General features: G+C 38.0%; 1 protein-coding gene across 4 annotated transcripts in view; it reads left to right on the top strand.

Annotated features, from left to right (window-relative positions):
- Positions 1-2,040: 2,040 nt before the first annotated feature.
- Positions 2,041-15,656, top strand: part of grxcr2 (glutaredoxin and cysteine rich domain containing 2) — a 28,244-nt gene continuing 14,628 nt past the window's right edge. For 2 of the 4 annotated variants that reach the window (XM_077546939.1, XM_077546936.1), the window contains exons 1-2: positions 2,041-2,234; positions 15,474-15,604. In XM_077546939.1, coding sequence (XP_077403065.1) covers positions 15,548-15,604 — 57 coding nt within the window. In that variant the 5' untranslated portion in view covers positions 2,041-2,234; positions 15,474-15,547. Of the gene's footprint in view, positions 2,235-15,244; positions 15,270-15,426; positions 15,605-15,656 lie in introns of those variants that run through there. The other 2 variants (XM_077546937.1, XM_077546938.1) reach the window with 2 other exon arrangements.

Here is a 15,656-nt window from a genome sequence, read left to right as displayed (position 1 = left end):
GATAAGGTGACAAGAAGACGCACACACACTTATACATCTGTACTTACCAGCAGCATTGCAAAATTAGCTTCATTCTTGTCCTATTCATGTTATTAAATTCTGTTCTATTTAATTACAATTTCAGCCTTAGGCCAAACACACGTCACCAATTTTTGCAGCGGCTGTGTCATCTTTTTTCCCGTTCCGAAATGAAGTCAGACAGCAGCCAAATAATGAAACGAGGTGCACATTTATCACTTTGATCACAGGGGTGACTCGCTATTCAGTGGAGTATACAGATTGACTTGTGCAGTGCAAATTGTGCTTTAAGACACCCCAGATGAAACTGAGTAGGAGGATAGGGGAAAAAAGGCGTAATTAGAAAGAATTTTCTCACCAAGGACGGTGTCATTGATTTATCGATAAACTGCACACAGCACAGCTATAATACATTCGATTTTTGACGCACTTGCAGTACTTGAGAGAAAACGACTGACTTTTGTGAGTTCCCCTTTTCTGCTTGCGATGGGATGACAAAGGAGGCGTGATGCATTCAGGGACGGAAAACAGACCGACACGCCAAGGTTGAACTGTTAACAAAAGTTATTACAGCAAGCTCGTTTTTGTGTTTAACGGTCTGTTAACTCGTACTTGCTCAGTTCTCGTTCACGGATATAAATTTCTTAACTCATTCACTGCCATTGACGGCTATAGACGTAAAAAAAATAATTGTAACTATTTCTATTAGTTTAACATTTTCTCCCACTTTTCCCAAATTTGAGCTTAATCATGAGTTAACTATTGAAGTCATGCGATTAATTACAATTAATTAGTTTAGTTTTAATTAACTATTGAAGTCATGCGATTAATTACAATTAATTAGTTTAGTTTTAATTGTAATTAATCGCATGACTTCAATAGTTAACTCACGATTAATCACAAATTTTATATCTGGTCTAAATGTACAATACATTTTTTCTAGGTTTTCATACTCTTGTTAACAAAAGTGGGAAAAATGTTAAACTAATAGAAATAGTTCAAATGAATTTTTGACATCTATAGTCGTCAATGGCAGTGAATGAGTTAAAAAAATGATCGAGGTCAATCTAAACTACAGCAAAAGCATAGGCTAGTGAAGCGCTAATAATATGTTGGCTCCCTCTAGTGGTATGCAGCAAAAGCATAGGCTAGTGAAGCGCTAATAATATGTTGGCTCCCTCTAGTGGTATGCAGCAAAAGCATAGGCTAGTGAAGCGCTAATAATATGTTGGCTCCCTCTAGTGGTATGCAGCAAAAGCATAGGCTAGTGAAGCGCTAATAATATGTTGGCTCCCTCTAGTGGTATGCAGCAAAAGCATAGGCTAGTGAAACGCTAATAATATGTTGGCTCCCTCTAGTGGTATGCAGCAAAAGCATAGGCTAGTGAACCGCTAATAATATGTTGGCTCCCTCTAGTGGTATGCAGCAAAAGCATAGGCTAGTGAAGCGCTAATAATATGTTGGCTCCCTCTAGTGGTATGCATTGTTGACAATTCAGTCTATGGCACAGGACGTTCATATTGCTTTTATTTTCCTATAAATGTAGCCTTAAAATGTTCTTTTTTGCAAATTCCACTTACGTAAATTGTTTTCTTTTCATGTAGAATACATTTTCAAGTACAGTTGTATTCAACTTTTAAAAACTGAATCATTTAAGCTTTTTTCTTCAGTTTCATTTATTTAATATTCAAGCTGCATTACGTTACAGTGGTTTTCAATGATAGTATGCTTTTTTTTTTAACTACTGTATTTTAATGCCAGTCATGACGGTGCTACTCGGACAGCAAAAAGCAAAAAGTTGCGAATCACTGGCATAGATAATTGCAAATAGTCTAAATGTGCTACATGCACACATTATGGCGGGTTCGAGTAATGAAGTGGCATCCATCCATAACGTCCGTCAAAACGTCATCATACATAATGGCCTTTCAATTCACATCAACGGGGAACATTCATTGATTTGATGTGAATAAATGGAGTTTCTAAGCGCTTAACTAACGTCTGTTCTCTCTACAGGCGACGTGGAGCCTTATTGGCATCTGAAGAAAAGCAGAAGGGGGAGAAAGTCTCCTTTGAATGTGCCATCTCCACTTCTTTCATGTGATAGCTTCAAAGTGAATTTTTACAAGGACTATTTGTTCATCTGTTGCATTGTGAAGCTTTGGGTGGCCCCGAGATGCTGTGGGGGCCCTTCTGCTTCGGGATCCTGGAGTTGGGTGAGTTGGCTTTTTACGACCAATCTTGCACAGCCTTAGCTCATTTTATGTATATTATTTAACATATACCATCACCAGGGGCGTAGCCAGAATTTTTTCATTGGGGTGGCCAGGGTGAAGTTCTTTCCACCATGTTGTAACTTAATCTAATAATAATGATGATAATTTATCGTTGCCTATAGTATTTAAAATAACATTGTATTCTTTTTTTTTCTGGAGAGCACAGTATTGTTCATTCGGTAATTTTACCGATTTGACATGTCATCATCATTGCTCTTAATTATTATTATTATTTTTTTAATTTAATTTTTATTATTTTTTTAAATTTTGTATGTGGGTGAGTATGTGCATGTGCGTAACATTAACATTAATACAATAACATTGTATTCTTTTAATATAAATGTTTGTTTTTTTGCGCGGTACGGAACCTGCTCATATTTCTTATGGCAATGGTGTGATGTCGCGAGCTGGTAACAAAGTTGCAGGGAATGCAAGCAGTCCCTTATGACCTATGCAGGGCCAAAATGAAATGGAAAGTTTGTTTTTTTGAATGTGCAAATCGAGTTTTTTTCCACCAGTGAGCCTTCAGGACAGAAATGTGAAAAAGCAAACGATCCCACCAGCCCAAATGGAAAAGCTGCTGTTAAGTCAGTGAGCGCCCTGCAGGCAAAAGCAAACACAGCCTTTTTCTTTTTTTACATTTACTTCATTTCCTTTTCTCTGCTGTCACTTTGCAAAAGATACACTTTAGAGCAATGTTTTGACAAGGCAAAAAAACATTTGGTGGCTTCATTCTCCCACACAAATGAATTTCAATTTGCCGCCAGTTGATGGATTGCTTAGATTTGACACTTCATCAATTAGAATACAAATATCATTCCAAAAATGTTTCAATGAGTCAAATGTTGATTTATGGAGGTCAGTAATGACACGTGAGAATACCGTAATATTCCAAACGAAATGTCCTTTTTTGCGCAAAACAACAAAAATATAAAGTAAAATCAAGTGTCACCTACGCTCAAGTTTATACACTATTTGTTCAAAAGTGTGTAAGTGAAATCATTTTTACGCATGAACTTAAAAATAAAAAAATCTTTTGCATCAAAATTCCATCATGCTTAAAACTTAAAAGCAAGTTTAGGTCTGGTGAATATCTGCCCCCCCCTCCCCTGCCCCTTATACTCTTGTTTTCTACTTATGCTTTTGCTCACGAAAATGTATCTTTCCCTACTTGAAAGTCTTAATTGAATACTTTTCTTGCTGCATGATTGCACCGCGCTGTCACCTTGTCATTATTGTTTAGTGTGAAGAAGAAAAAAACAAGTCCTGCAGGCCATTTGCAATCCGTCACATCCCATTAAATGTCCTTTTGACCCTTGTGCATATGTTTGCCGGTATCTAAAATGTTGGCAAATGTTGCATAATGCTTTCATGTCCACTACACACACGCGTGCACCTGCCGTTGATAAAGGTGCTCTTTCATTTCATGGAAGCGTGTCAGTTGGGTCTGTATGTGTGTGTGTGTGTGTGTGTGTGTGTGTGTGTGTGTGTGCGCGCGCATTATTACTACACTGCATGTCAAAGGCTTCAGCGCTTTGCAAAGTGTGTAGGTGGCGCACGGAATGATGGCAAGAGAGTGCAAGAAGTGATGATGAAAAGTCCTCAAATGATATTTCCGTCCCCCGCCGGGGCTGTCCTTGCTTTCGTCTCCGTGATGTTGCTAATTGTAACAAAGTTGGCTCGAGCTGATTGGCTGACAGAAGACGAGCAAGGGACCAACTATAGAACATGCGCAGGATAGCAAGCAAGAAGTCAAGAAGAAAAGTCTACACTCTAAAAACAGTTGGGTCAAAAGGAACCCAATTATCAAATTTGACCCAAATTTCAGTTTTATACAAGATGATCCAATTTATTTTTTACCCAAAGTTGGGTCAAATTAACACAAGTAGATCTGACCCAACTTTTTGGGTTGTTTTATACAAAAATATTATTATTATTATTATTATTTTGCAAACGACCACTTGGGTCAAATTGTCTCAACTTTCTTTTGTTTAAAAAAAAAAGTTATTACATTTTTTATACAAAATGACCCAATTTCTTGACCCAAAGTTGGATCAAATTGACCCAAGTAGAGGATCTGACCCAACTTTCTGGGTTGTTTTATGCAAAATTACTTTATTTTTTCTTCTTTTTCAAAACAAACACTTGTATCAATTTGACCCAACTTTCTGGGTTGTTTTATAAAAAACTACCCAATTTTTTTTTTTACCCAACCTTTCTGACCAAAACGTTTATGGGTAGTTTTATACAGAATTGCCGTATTTTTTTTATTTAAATTTTTTTGGGGAGCAAAAATCCCCCCAGAAAGTTGTTTTATAAATAATTTTATAAATAATAATAAATAATAAATAAATAATTTTTTAAATAGAGGATCTGACCCGGGCGGCACGGTGGCTGACTGGTTAGCACGTCCGCCTCCCAGTGCTGAGGACGTGAGATCGAGTCCGGGCTTCGGCCTTCATGGGTGGAGTTTGCATGTTCTCCCCGTGCTTGCGTGGGTTTTCTCCGGGTACTTCGGTTTCCTCCCACATTCCAAAAACATGCGTGGCAGGTTGATTGGACACTCCAAATTGTCCATAGGTGTGATTGTGAGTATGATTGTTCGTCTCTGTGTGCCCTGCGATTGGTTGGCAACCAGTTCAGGGTGTACCCCGCCTACTGCCCGAAGCCAGCTGGGATAGGCTCCAGCACCCCTGCGACCCTTGTGAGGAAAAGCAGTCAAGAAAATGGATGGATGGATCTGACCCAACTTTTTGGGTTGTTTTATACACAATTACTTTTTAATTTATTTTTTGCAAAAACGACCTCTTGGGTCCCAACTTTCTGGGTTGTGTTGTACAAAATGACTAAATATTTTACCCAACTTAAGTTGGGTCGAATTAACCCAAGTAGAGGATTGACCAAAACTGTATGTTTTTTTTTTTTTTTTATCCAAAGGCACGTTAAACTGGCCCAAGGATATGATCTGACCTAACTTCCTGGGTTGCTTTATACAAAATTGCCTACGTTTTGACTCAAAGAGGATCAGTCCATTTTTGACCCATATTGGGTTATTTTTGACTCAACTGTTTTTAGAGTGGGATCTCTTGAAACAAAGCATGCGGAATGTGAGGAAGTCTTTAGAAATCAAAAAATAATCAAGAACCAAGCGGCCTTGCCTTCCTTCAAAGACGAACGCAGTCTGTGCTCATGCGAGCGTGTCCAATCGAGCGAGCGTCTTGAGAGGATGACACGTCACTCAAAGGCCGACACATACAAGGAAGCGCGATGAGGCGTTGAGTGAGCCGACTGCTGGAGGTTTCATTCAGAACGACGACGACGCACGCGGAAATTTGTGCCTGCACGTTGATACCAAAACGTCGCTTAATTCAAAGACGGGATTATGATGAAGATCACATGACGAGACAACTAGTCAAGGCAAGCAAATGCAACGAGGCGGCAAAACGTTTTGAGAGACTGACACTTTGTGACCTTTTTATTAAATAATCAATTTTGTATTTTTATGAGCTATAAAGGTTTGAACTCATTCACTGTCCTTGACGACTTAAGATGTCAACAATTCATTTGAACTATTTCTATTAGTTTAACATTTTTTTTGCACTTTTGTTAACAAGAGTATGAAAACCTAGGAAAATGTTTTTATTGTACATTTAGAACAGATATAAAATGTGTGATTAATCGTGAGTTAACTATTGAACTCATGCGATTAATTACAATTAACTAAATTAAACAAGTAAACAACTAAATTAAAACTAATTAATCACATGACTTCAATAGTTAACTCACGATTAATAACACATTTTATATCTGGTCTAAATGTAGAATATCCCCCCCCCCCCCAGGTTTTCATACTCTTAACAAAAGTGGAAAAAAATGTTAAACTAATAGAAATAGTTCAAATAAATTTTTGACGTCTGTAGCCGTCAATGGCAGCGAATGAGTTAAAAAAAATTTTTTAATTAATTGTGAACATAGTTTTTACTTTAATGATTGACTATTTGAAGTAAACTTATTAACTTTGTTGATGAAATAATGTTGCCATTTTATGTGTGGAAATGAACCTGGCTTTATTGTGTTTTTATCCTCGGTGGTACGAGACTGAGTGATTGGAAGTTTGGATTGTGTTCTGTCATCACCAAATAAAAAACAATCAATCAATCAATCATGTTGTGAGAAAATAGATCCAATCACAGAGTCTTGTCCATGTTGTTTGAGATGTTTCCATCCTCCGACACACCTGATTCATATCATCTGCAAGATGTGCAGAAGGCTGATAATTATCCTGACCTTTAGAACCAGATGTGTTGGAGGACGGAATTATCTCAAACCTGCAGGACTCCGGCCCTCGAGGACCAGGACTGGCGATGCCTGATCTAGAGTTTGATGGGAATTGAGTCGCAAATTGTACAAAAGTTTCAGAAATGATGCTATCTTTGGACTCGCAAACATCACATCCTCTCTAAATGGTCTGTTCATGTGTCCGATGATCTGTCCATGGGCTGATCTGAATGCCGTCCATCTAATGATGGATCCGTCCTTCTGTCTGTCTGTCCATCAATCCATTTTTCTCTCCATTGATTTGTCTGTCCTTCCGTCATCTATCCTGGATCCCTTTGGCGATCTTTCCTTCTACTAGTCCATCTATATTATTATCTAGCCTGTCTGTACGTCCATCTATTGATGTGTCAACCAATCCGTCTGTGTCCATCTGTCCGTCCATACTATGTCTAATGATCTATTTGTTGATCCATCGATCCCTCTATCTATATGTCCATCCATCAATCAATCAATCAATTGCTTTAACGGTCCATCCGTCCGTCCCCGCATCTGCAAGATACACCCACCCAAGTCCCCAAATATGGCTCTTTGTCCAATAAAGAGTGGACACACATAAATGGTCCTGTTATCCAGGGCCCATCTGGGAATTTATGGTGCGCTAAACATCTCCGACAGTTTCCTATTTTATTACAAGCCTGCGAGGGGGGAAAAAGTGAGACAAAAGGAAGCAGGATTCAGTGAGAAAATCCCCAGAAAGTATCTTAAGACGGAAGCATGTCGAGACAAATACAAGTGAAAGAGACAAACGACAGGACACAAAAGACAGATAAAGACAAGTAAACAAATGGTCTCGAGGATGTGGTTGTTCAAAGGGAGCAACCACGACGAGAAGAGCAACGCAGTGAGCAAAAAGACTCATGCTAAATGAACTCATTCACTGCCATTGACGGTTATAAACGTCAAAAAAATCATTTTAACTATTTCTATTAGTTTACATTTTTTTCTACTTTTGTTAACAAGTGTATAAAAAACCAACAAAAAAAAGTATTGTACATTTATCCATAGGCTTCAAAAATTAATTTGAACTATTTCTATTAGTTTAACATTTTTTTCCCATTTTTGTTAACAAGAGTATGAAAACCTAGAAATGATTCTTTTGTACATTTAGAACAGATATAAAATTAGTGATTAATCGTGAGTTAAAATATATATATTTTTTAGATATCTGTTCTAAATGTACAATAAAATACTTTTTTCTAAGTGTTTATACTCTTGTTAACATAAAAGTGGAAAAAATGTTAAACTAAGAAATATGGCTGCATCTTTTAGTCATAATAATTCATGAAATTGAGTTAAACTTGAAAAGATGTACTGTAGAAAACGTAAAGTGAGACATTGATTTCTGTTGATATTTTTTTTCTGCCACTAGATGGCATAATTGCATTTGTAAGACGTGCTGCATTTTTCTTTTCATATTGAGAGCTATCTTTAACATGAAGTAACTTCTGCACATTTTTAAAATTGTAAAATACAACTTGACCCCAGTCTCCACAAATATATGCATTATTATTAAATGTATTAATGCTAAATTTGGACGAGGACGTGTGTGCTGCGTTGCGACTGGAATTCCCTCAGTACAGGCTTTCTAAGTAAAATTAATCGCAAGTTTAAAAATAAGTGTCATTAGAGGAAAAATTAAAGTAACTCAGAATTAACAAACACATTTTGACACGCCTTGTCAAAAATCAAGTTGACTACTTTCCGGATTTCACTTATTGCGGTTATTTTTTTGGAACGTAACGCCAGCGATAAATGAAGGAAAAACTGTACATTCAAACATTTACAGAAGGCCAAATTCATTTGACATGAAAAGGCCACAGTGCATTTTAGTCGTTTCTCTAGAACAAAAAATCCGTGCGTGATTTCGGAACGAAAGCGGCCATCGTCCACGCAAGCATTTCACGCTCCACTTCAGTTCCATCGCACCCACATCAACATTCCACTCGAGCTTCATTCATTCATCCGTCATGTTGTGAAGATCAGCCGGTGCACGCGTGCCGAGTCACCGCCTGCCGTCGTGTTGTTTACGCCTCCATACAAAAGCCGTCACATCAACACGGTGGCATTATTTTCTGTTCTCTTGGGGTTTGTGTGTGCGCGCGTGTGTGATGCTTGCAAAAGGTCAAACGTCTTTCCGGGTAGCTCACAAGTCAAATGTGACAGGAATTGTCGAAAACATCATGAGCGTCAATTTAAGGTGGAAGCGTTGCAGAAGTTAACGTCAAACTCAAATCAAGCGCCTCCTTCTGTGTCAGCCAATCAGTTGCTGACTCCTGACCATCCGTTCATCTGGGAAATAGTTTTGGTTTCCATGACAACTTCTCCTTTTTGAGCTTCTTTGCAACTCCTTGAGCGACTTTTGTCTGTATACTTTTCATTGTGGAAAGGCAAAAAGGTGTCAGTAAGGTGGGGGCTTTAGGACCCAGATGCGGGAAGGGAGAGCAAGGAGGCAGAGGTGCAGTCCAAAAAGAGGTTTTAATTTCTAATCAAAAAGCTAACTTCAAAGAACAAAATAAACTGAACTAACAAAACATGAAGCTAAACATGACAAAACAACTTAGGCAAAACTAACAACATGACATGGATCCTGATAAGGCAAAAAGGTCAGCCTGACGTGGCGAAAGACTTACGACAGTGGCAACAATGAACCGACACAGACAGGGGGGAGACAACCGACTAAATACACCAACACTAATGACATAACAAGACACACCTGGCTGAGGGCACTGATTGGATGACACATGAGGGTAATGGGGAAAGGTGGACACAATCAGGGATCAGGGTTGACAAAGACACCAAACAAGGAAGGGCAAGTGACCTGAAACGAGAGGAGTCAGACTTTTCACAATAAAACAGGAAATGACAAGACAAGGGGAAAACACAAGGAAAACAGAAGCTAAACATGACAGAGACTAAACAAGACTGAAAATAAACATGACAAAAAGAAGAAAAAAAAGGCCCTTACTGTGCTATTTTGGGCGCGTTCTCAAGAGGAACGCGAGAGTTGTACTACTAAGAAACTGATTGCGAAACGAATATTGAACATTCTCATCTTTACAAAGAGGAAATCTTTGACTGTCTCACGATTCGTTTCCTATTCCGAATTTTGGGTCTGCAATTCGATTCAGAATTTTACATTCAGAACGATTTTTGATTCAAAAATGATTTGATCGACAAATATTTCTGCTTCAATTTAAAGATGTGCAAAGAATTGTCATGATCTACTGCGGTCTGGTTTGCAAGACAGCTAATGACAAATGGAGACATTAAAATGTACTAAACACACAAAACGAAGAAAATTACACACAATGCAAATGCACTTTGTTTAGCTTGTTTCCCGAATGGAGCTAGCTCAAGGCTAACGCACAATAGAAAGTACCGTTGACTTGCTAATGCTAATTAGCGCGCTACTCGCGGAAATTTTATCACTCTAAAGAACGGCTAGTCATACAAAACGTGTCAAGAATATATAGAGAGAAGCATCTTAACATTACTCACCGGCATATGCTCTTCCGACGCTGCAAAAAAAAAAAAAATATATATATTTTTTTCAGGAGAGCTCAGTATTGTTCATTCGATTTGACATCATCATTGCTCTCCTTTTTTTTTATAAAAAACAAATAAATTAAAAAAAAATTATAAATGTTTTTTTTTTAAATATATATACATATATATATATATATATATATATATATATATACAGTATATATATATATATATTTTTTTTTTTGTATGTGGGTGAGTATGTGTATGTGCGTGTGTGTGTGTGTGTGCGTGCGTGCGTGCGAGCGTGTGTGTATTCATCAGTTCACCTAAAGCCCATTAAAAAAAATCCCATACTAATAATATAATATAATAATAAATTGCCAAATGCAGAAACATCAATGTAAATTATCACGATGTGGTGGCTCTTGCTAACAGACAGAATTAAGTAACCAGAATTAGGTTAAAAAATTCTATATACGTAGACCATGTTTCTATAAATTTTGATATTTGGTTTTTATTTGAGGCAGATATTTTTTCCATTAAAATGTGATTTATGAGGAGGTTAGACCATTGGTCGATATTCAGAGTTTGTTTATTTTTCCAGTTAACAAGAATTGTTTTTTTAGCGATAGTAAGGGCTACAAGTGTAGATTGAAATTGTTTATGTGGTAAGTCAGTTGTTGTTAGGTCACCTAGCAAACACAAGTTTGGAGATAAAGGTATCCTACAGTCCAAAATAGCTACAGTCCAAAATAGCCCAAAATTAAATAAAATAAAATAATTTGCATAACTTATCGTGACTTCCCTTCTAATCTAATGTGGCTACAATTTAACAGTTTATCAGAACCACACTGCCCCTAAGTGGCCAAATCATGTACAACATGAACAGCGCGCCCAATAAAGGCACACACAAACAAGGGCAAGACAGTATCAAATAATTTACATAAAATCGATTCTGAATTGTACTAAATGAGAACCGCGATTCTTATGAGAGTCAATTTATTTATTTTTTGCACATCCCTAGTGCCTGCCCGTGTCTCTCAAGTGTGAAAGTAAACAATTCATTATTTTATGATGGGAATATTTGGTTCATGACACTAATCCTCAGGCTATTTTGACACTTGCAAAAAATTTGGAGAGAGAAAAAATGCTTACAATGTCACCTTTAAATGCATTTGCATTGGATCAGATTGGATGGTGCAGGTGTAACTAATGAAGTGGCCTTATCCCCCCGGCACCAAACTTGACTTTCCAACACCGGCTCTGCCTTCAGGCGGCTCCGTGACAGCAAGGAGGAAAATGAGTGAGGGGTTGAAAAGAGACAGATGAGACTACGAAGGCGGGCAACCAAGGAGAGGAGTGATGAAGTGCAGATTGACGGGAAAGAGCGTCCGTGTCTCAAATCATGTCAGCGGCTGAAGGTTACGTGAAGAAAAATAGATCAAGTCCATCTCTTGACATGAACTACACGAGAATATACTCTTAACATATTTTTAGCAGCCAAAAGGCACACCTGTGCAATCATCATGCTGCCTAATCAGCATCCTGGGGTGGACGGATCGTCTCGGCAAAGGAGAAGTGCTCACCAACACAGATTAAGATAGATTTGTCAAGAAGAATTGAGAGAAAGATTCTGTACATAAATCTCTGAATTCAGCTCGTATATAATGTTGTTGTAAATGTATATCGTGTTAGCTTTGTAGCTTTGTTCAGGAAATGATGACTTTACAGGGTGCTGTGGATGTAATAACAAGTCGTCATATTCACATGCTGAGGTCCAAGCCTAATAATGAAAAAAAATATGATGACAATGCAAAAATTGTGGATCAGATTAAGTGGCCATTGAAAAGAAATGTGCTCCACGGCAGGCAGCAGCTTTTTTTTTTTTACTGCAGCATTTAAACGTCATCATCTTAATTAGAGTATCAATCAAAAGCGAAAGCAAAGATAGCAAGCTAAGATTTTTGTTGGGGGCGGATTGACGTCTCAATTAGCCGAAGAGGGTGACTCGTGACTTTCAATGCACGCAAATAAAAAAATCGAGTGGCGACTGCCAACGTCGATTTAATTTCAGGGCCTCGAAGAAAAGCTGCGTTGTTATTGTGATGAGCGCTTGTGTCGTTGCCATGGCGACACCGGATCACCTCTATTAGTGCTCTATTATAGCTTCTTCTTTTTTTTAAAGGCATTAGCTTAAAATCTATTTTTTCCGTAAAAAGGGGCCCCGGGGCTCAAATGTGTATTTGATCAGATATTTATATAATTGCTTCATGGGGTTGGAACAATTTTCTCATAAAACAATGTAGATCTTTTTTTTTTTTTAACTCATCCACTGCCATATACGGCTATAGACGTCAAAAATTTATTTGAACTATTTCTATTAGTTTTCCACTTTTGTTAATAAGAGTATGAAAACCTTAAAAAAATATTGTACATTTCGAACAGATATAAAATTTGTGATTAATCGTGAGTTAATTATTAATTTAAAGTCATGTGATTAATAAAAAAAAATAATAATCGCATGGATGACTTTACTAGTTAACTCACGATTAATCACTAATTTTATATCCGTTTAAATGTACAGTTAAAAAAATTCTAGGTTTTCACACTTGTTAACAAAAGTAGGAAAAAAATGTTAAACTAATAGAAATAGTTCAAATGAATTTTTGACGTCTATATCCGTCAATGGCAGTGAATGAGTTAAATCAACTTGGACTATTAGAGGAAAAGTGTTATTATAACAATACAACCAGGAATGGCATTTTTGCAAGTTTGGAACTACCCAATACAATATGATAATTAAATACATATATGAATTTAACTAAGGATTTGAATTTAGAATCAGCTCCTAAAGCCACTAACTAGGCCACACCCATTAAAAAGCACACCAACACAAACGAATGTGTGTTGAGCAAAGGTTTTCCGTCCTGATACGGCCCCGAAGCTCATTTCATCCACGCTACTCTCAAGATAAGCTTCCGTGTATTCGAGAGAAGGAAATTGATGAATTACACCATTAATGAAAAAGCCTCCTGCACTCGCCAAAATGTGGAATATTTATGACTTTGCCTCGTCTAAACATATTCCCGCAACTTTATTCCCCCCTCGCCGCTTTGTTTTTCAATGATTGTTCAGTCAACGTTAATCCAAAATGTCTATGAGCAAATGCAACACACAAGAAAGCAACTGATTGCTAAAGCTTCAGGGAGCTTTTTAATTCCTGCTTTCTTCCTTTGTTACTTCCACATTTAGCTTCGCAAATGTCCAAGCTTCAATTTGATACATTTACGTTATCTTATTTGGAACGGACAAATCAGGTGCAATTATACAGTAAAATTCGTAGCCTGCTAGATATTTGAATGAAAAAGACTAGAAGCAAATAAACCCGTGAAATAAATAAGCTAAACTAATTTGTAATGTGGAAGCGAAGACGTCCTAAAGCTCCAAACGATTTGTTTCCTTGTAGCTGTTGCTTTGCAATGTTGTCGTCGTTGGCAACGATGAGAGCATGTCAGAGCTTGGAAAAAAGCGAGCTTATCGTGATATCGCGATATTAAAACTGCCACAATATCGTCGGCGTCATGTCACGATATTAAACGCAGCACATCTGTTAAAAAAAGTCAGGTTGATTTCCATTTGTGCAGTTCTAACACCCTCTGGTGGTAAGTTTTTTTAGTGAAGTTTAATTTTCACAAGGCAAGTTTTTTGTCCCTTCTATGTTTAAAATCCACACATAATATACTTGTGATCGACTAAGAAGAAGAAGTTGTGTATCAACTAACATTGCGCTTTTTTTTTTAGTATGAGCTTAGTGTGACCTTTTCTTTTATATCGCCAACCTCCCCACAACATTGTGATAATTATCGTATCGTGAGCTTCATATCATGATAATATCGTACCCTACCCGACCCATCCGTCATGTGTGATCTGAGCTGCGGTGGATTTTTTGGATCTCATTCGTTTTTCGGTCTATTTATTTCATTCACTGCCATTGACAGCAGACAAACGTCAAAAATTGAACTATTTATTTATTTATTGAACTATTTCTATTAGTTTAACTTTTTTTTCCACTTTTGTTCAGAGTACGAAAAACTAGAAAAAAATTCATTGTACATTTAGAACAGATATAAAATTTGCGATTAATCGTGAGTTAACTATTGAAGTCATGCGATTAATTACGATTCAAAACCAAATCAGACATCCCTTGGTCTAAATGTTATAAGCATACGTGTGCTTTGTAGTTTACCTCCCACAAGACTAATCCAGTCTTCTCAATCTTTATTGATTAATAACAGTTCTTGTGAACAAGATTGTTGACCCGGTCCTCTCTCTCATCTCCCTGCTACTTTATATACTACTCCGTCCTCAACATGTCCGATTTCTTGATCACTGTAACTTTTTTTGTGCATTCAAGACATGTCAGGGACCCCCTGTACGCAACAAAAAAAAACATTCCGTCTCCTGATGTTCTTAAAATTGACTTAAAAAAAAGAAAAACAGACATAACTGGGACTGGGTGACAGGATATTTTCCTTCCACTTGGCGTCACTTCAGAATTACATTTCGCCAAAAGCGGTCAAAAGAGAGGAAAAAGAACAAACACGAAACCACCGTGTGAAAAAAATGGTGGTCCGCACTAACATTAAACTTTGATATCAAGTAGGGAGCCGCACAATATCCTGTGGGCCACAAATGGCTCCCGGGTCACAGGTTTGAGACCCCTGCTTTAGGCAAAGGCTTGACTACAAGGGCTTCAGTCATATAGTCTTTATCCTCTGCACAGAATAACTAATGTTAGTGCCGTACTGATGACTTGAGAGAGGAGTAGAGATGTCTTCAACAGTACATTTGTCTCTCTGTCTTATACTGCCCCTGGTGGCCTAAGCGGCCACAGCAGCCCCCAATTCTTATAATTCTATTACTGCATATTATCATGTATAGTATTATAGAATGCTCCTTTTCCATAAAAAAAACAAGTAGTATGATTGCACCTGCTGACATATTTACAACACGGACACCCCACTCCATTGACAGGCTGTCGTCTGTTGTGTAATGACTCCCACGCACGCTCGTGCGCGCGCACACGTGCACAAGCGCCTCTATTCTAGCAGTCATAACTATTTGATGACAGAGCTTCTGGTTTCTTCTTTGGTACGTACACACGATCCAGGTGTGAATAATTCAACGTGCTTACCAATAAAGGTGGGCCAATGGTGGCTCATTGTTAAGCACAGGAGGCACCGCACACACACACACACACACACACACACACACACGCACACATACAAGACAAAGAAGGGCTCTTGAGCGAGACTCTCAACGCCGCTGTGCTCTGTCTATTGCCGTCCATCACAGAACTGTGACTGCTTAATGCCGACGTTGTCGCCTTCTGGACCGACCCACCGGCTCTCTGCATCCCACCAGCCGTCATGGAGGAACCCCAGAGAAAAAGCAGTCAGCGACATGAAGGCACCAAGCAGAGGAAGGTGAGTTCCGCGGGGAGAGATCACCAAATGCTTCTTGTCAAAAGGTGAACAA

Source organism: Vanacampus margaritifer, chromosome 16 (genome assembly GCF_051991255.1).
Source record: "Vanacampus margaritifer isolate UIUO_Vmar chromosome 16, RoL_Vmar_1.0, whole genome shotgun sequence".
Classification (NCBI taxonomy): Eukaryota; Metazoa; Chordata; class Actinopteri; order Syngnathiformes; family Syngnathidae; genus Vanacampus; species Vanacampus margaritifer.
The sequence above is the reverse complement of the archived record's forward strand: the minus strand, read 5'-3'. Positions and strand labels throughout refer to the sequence as shown.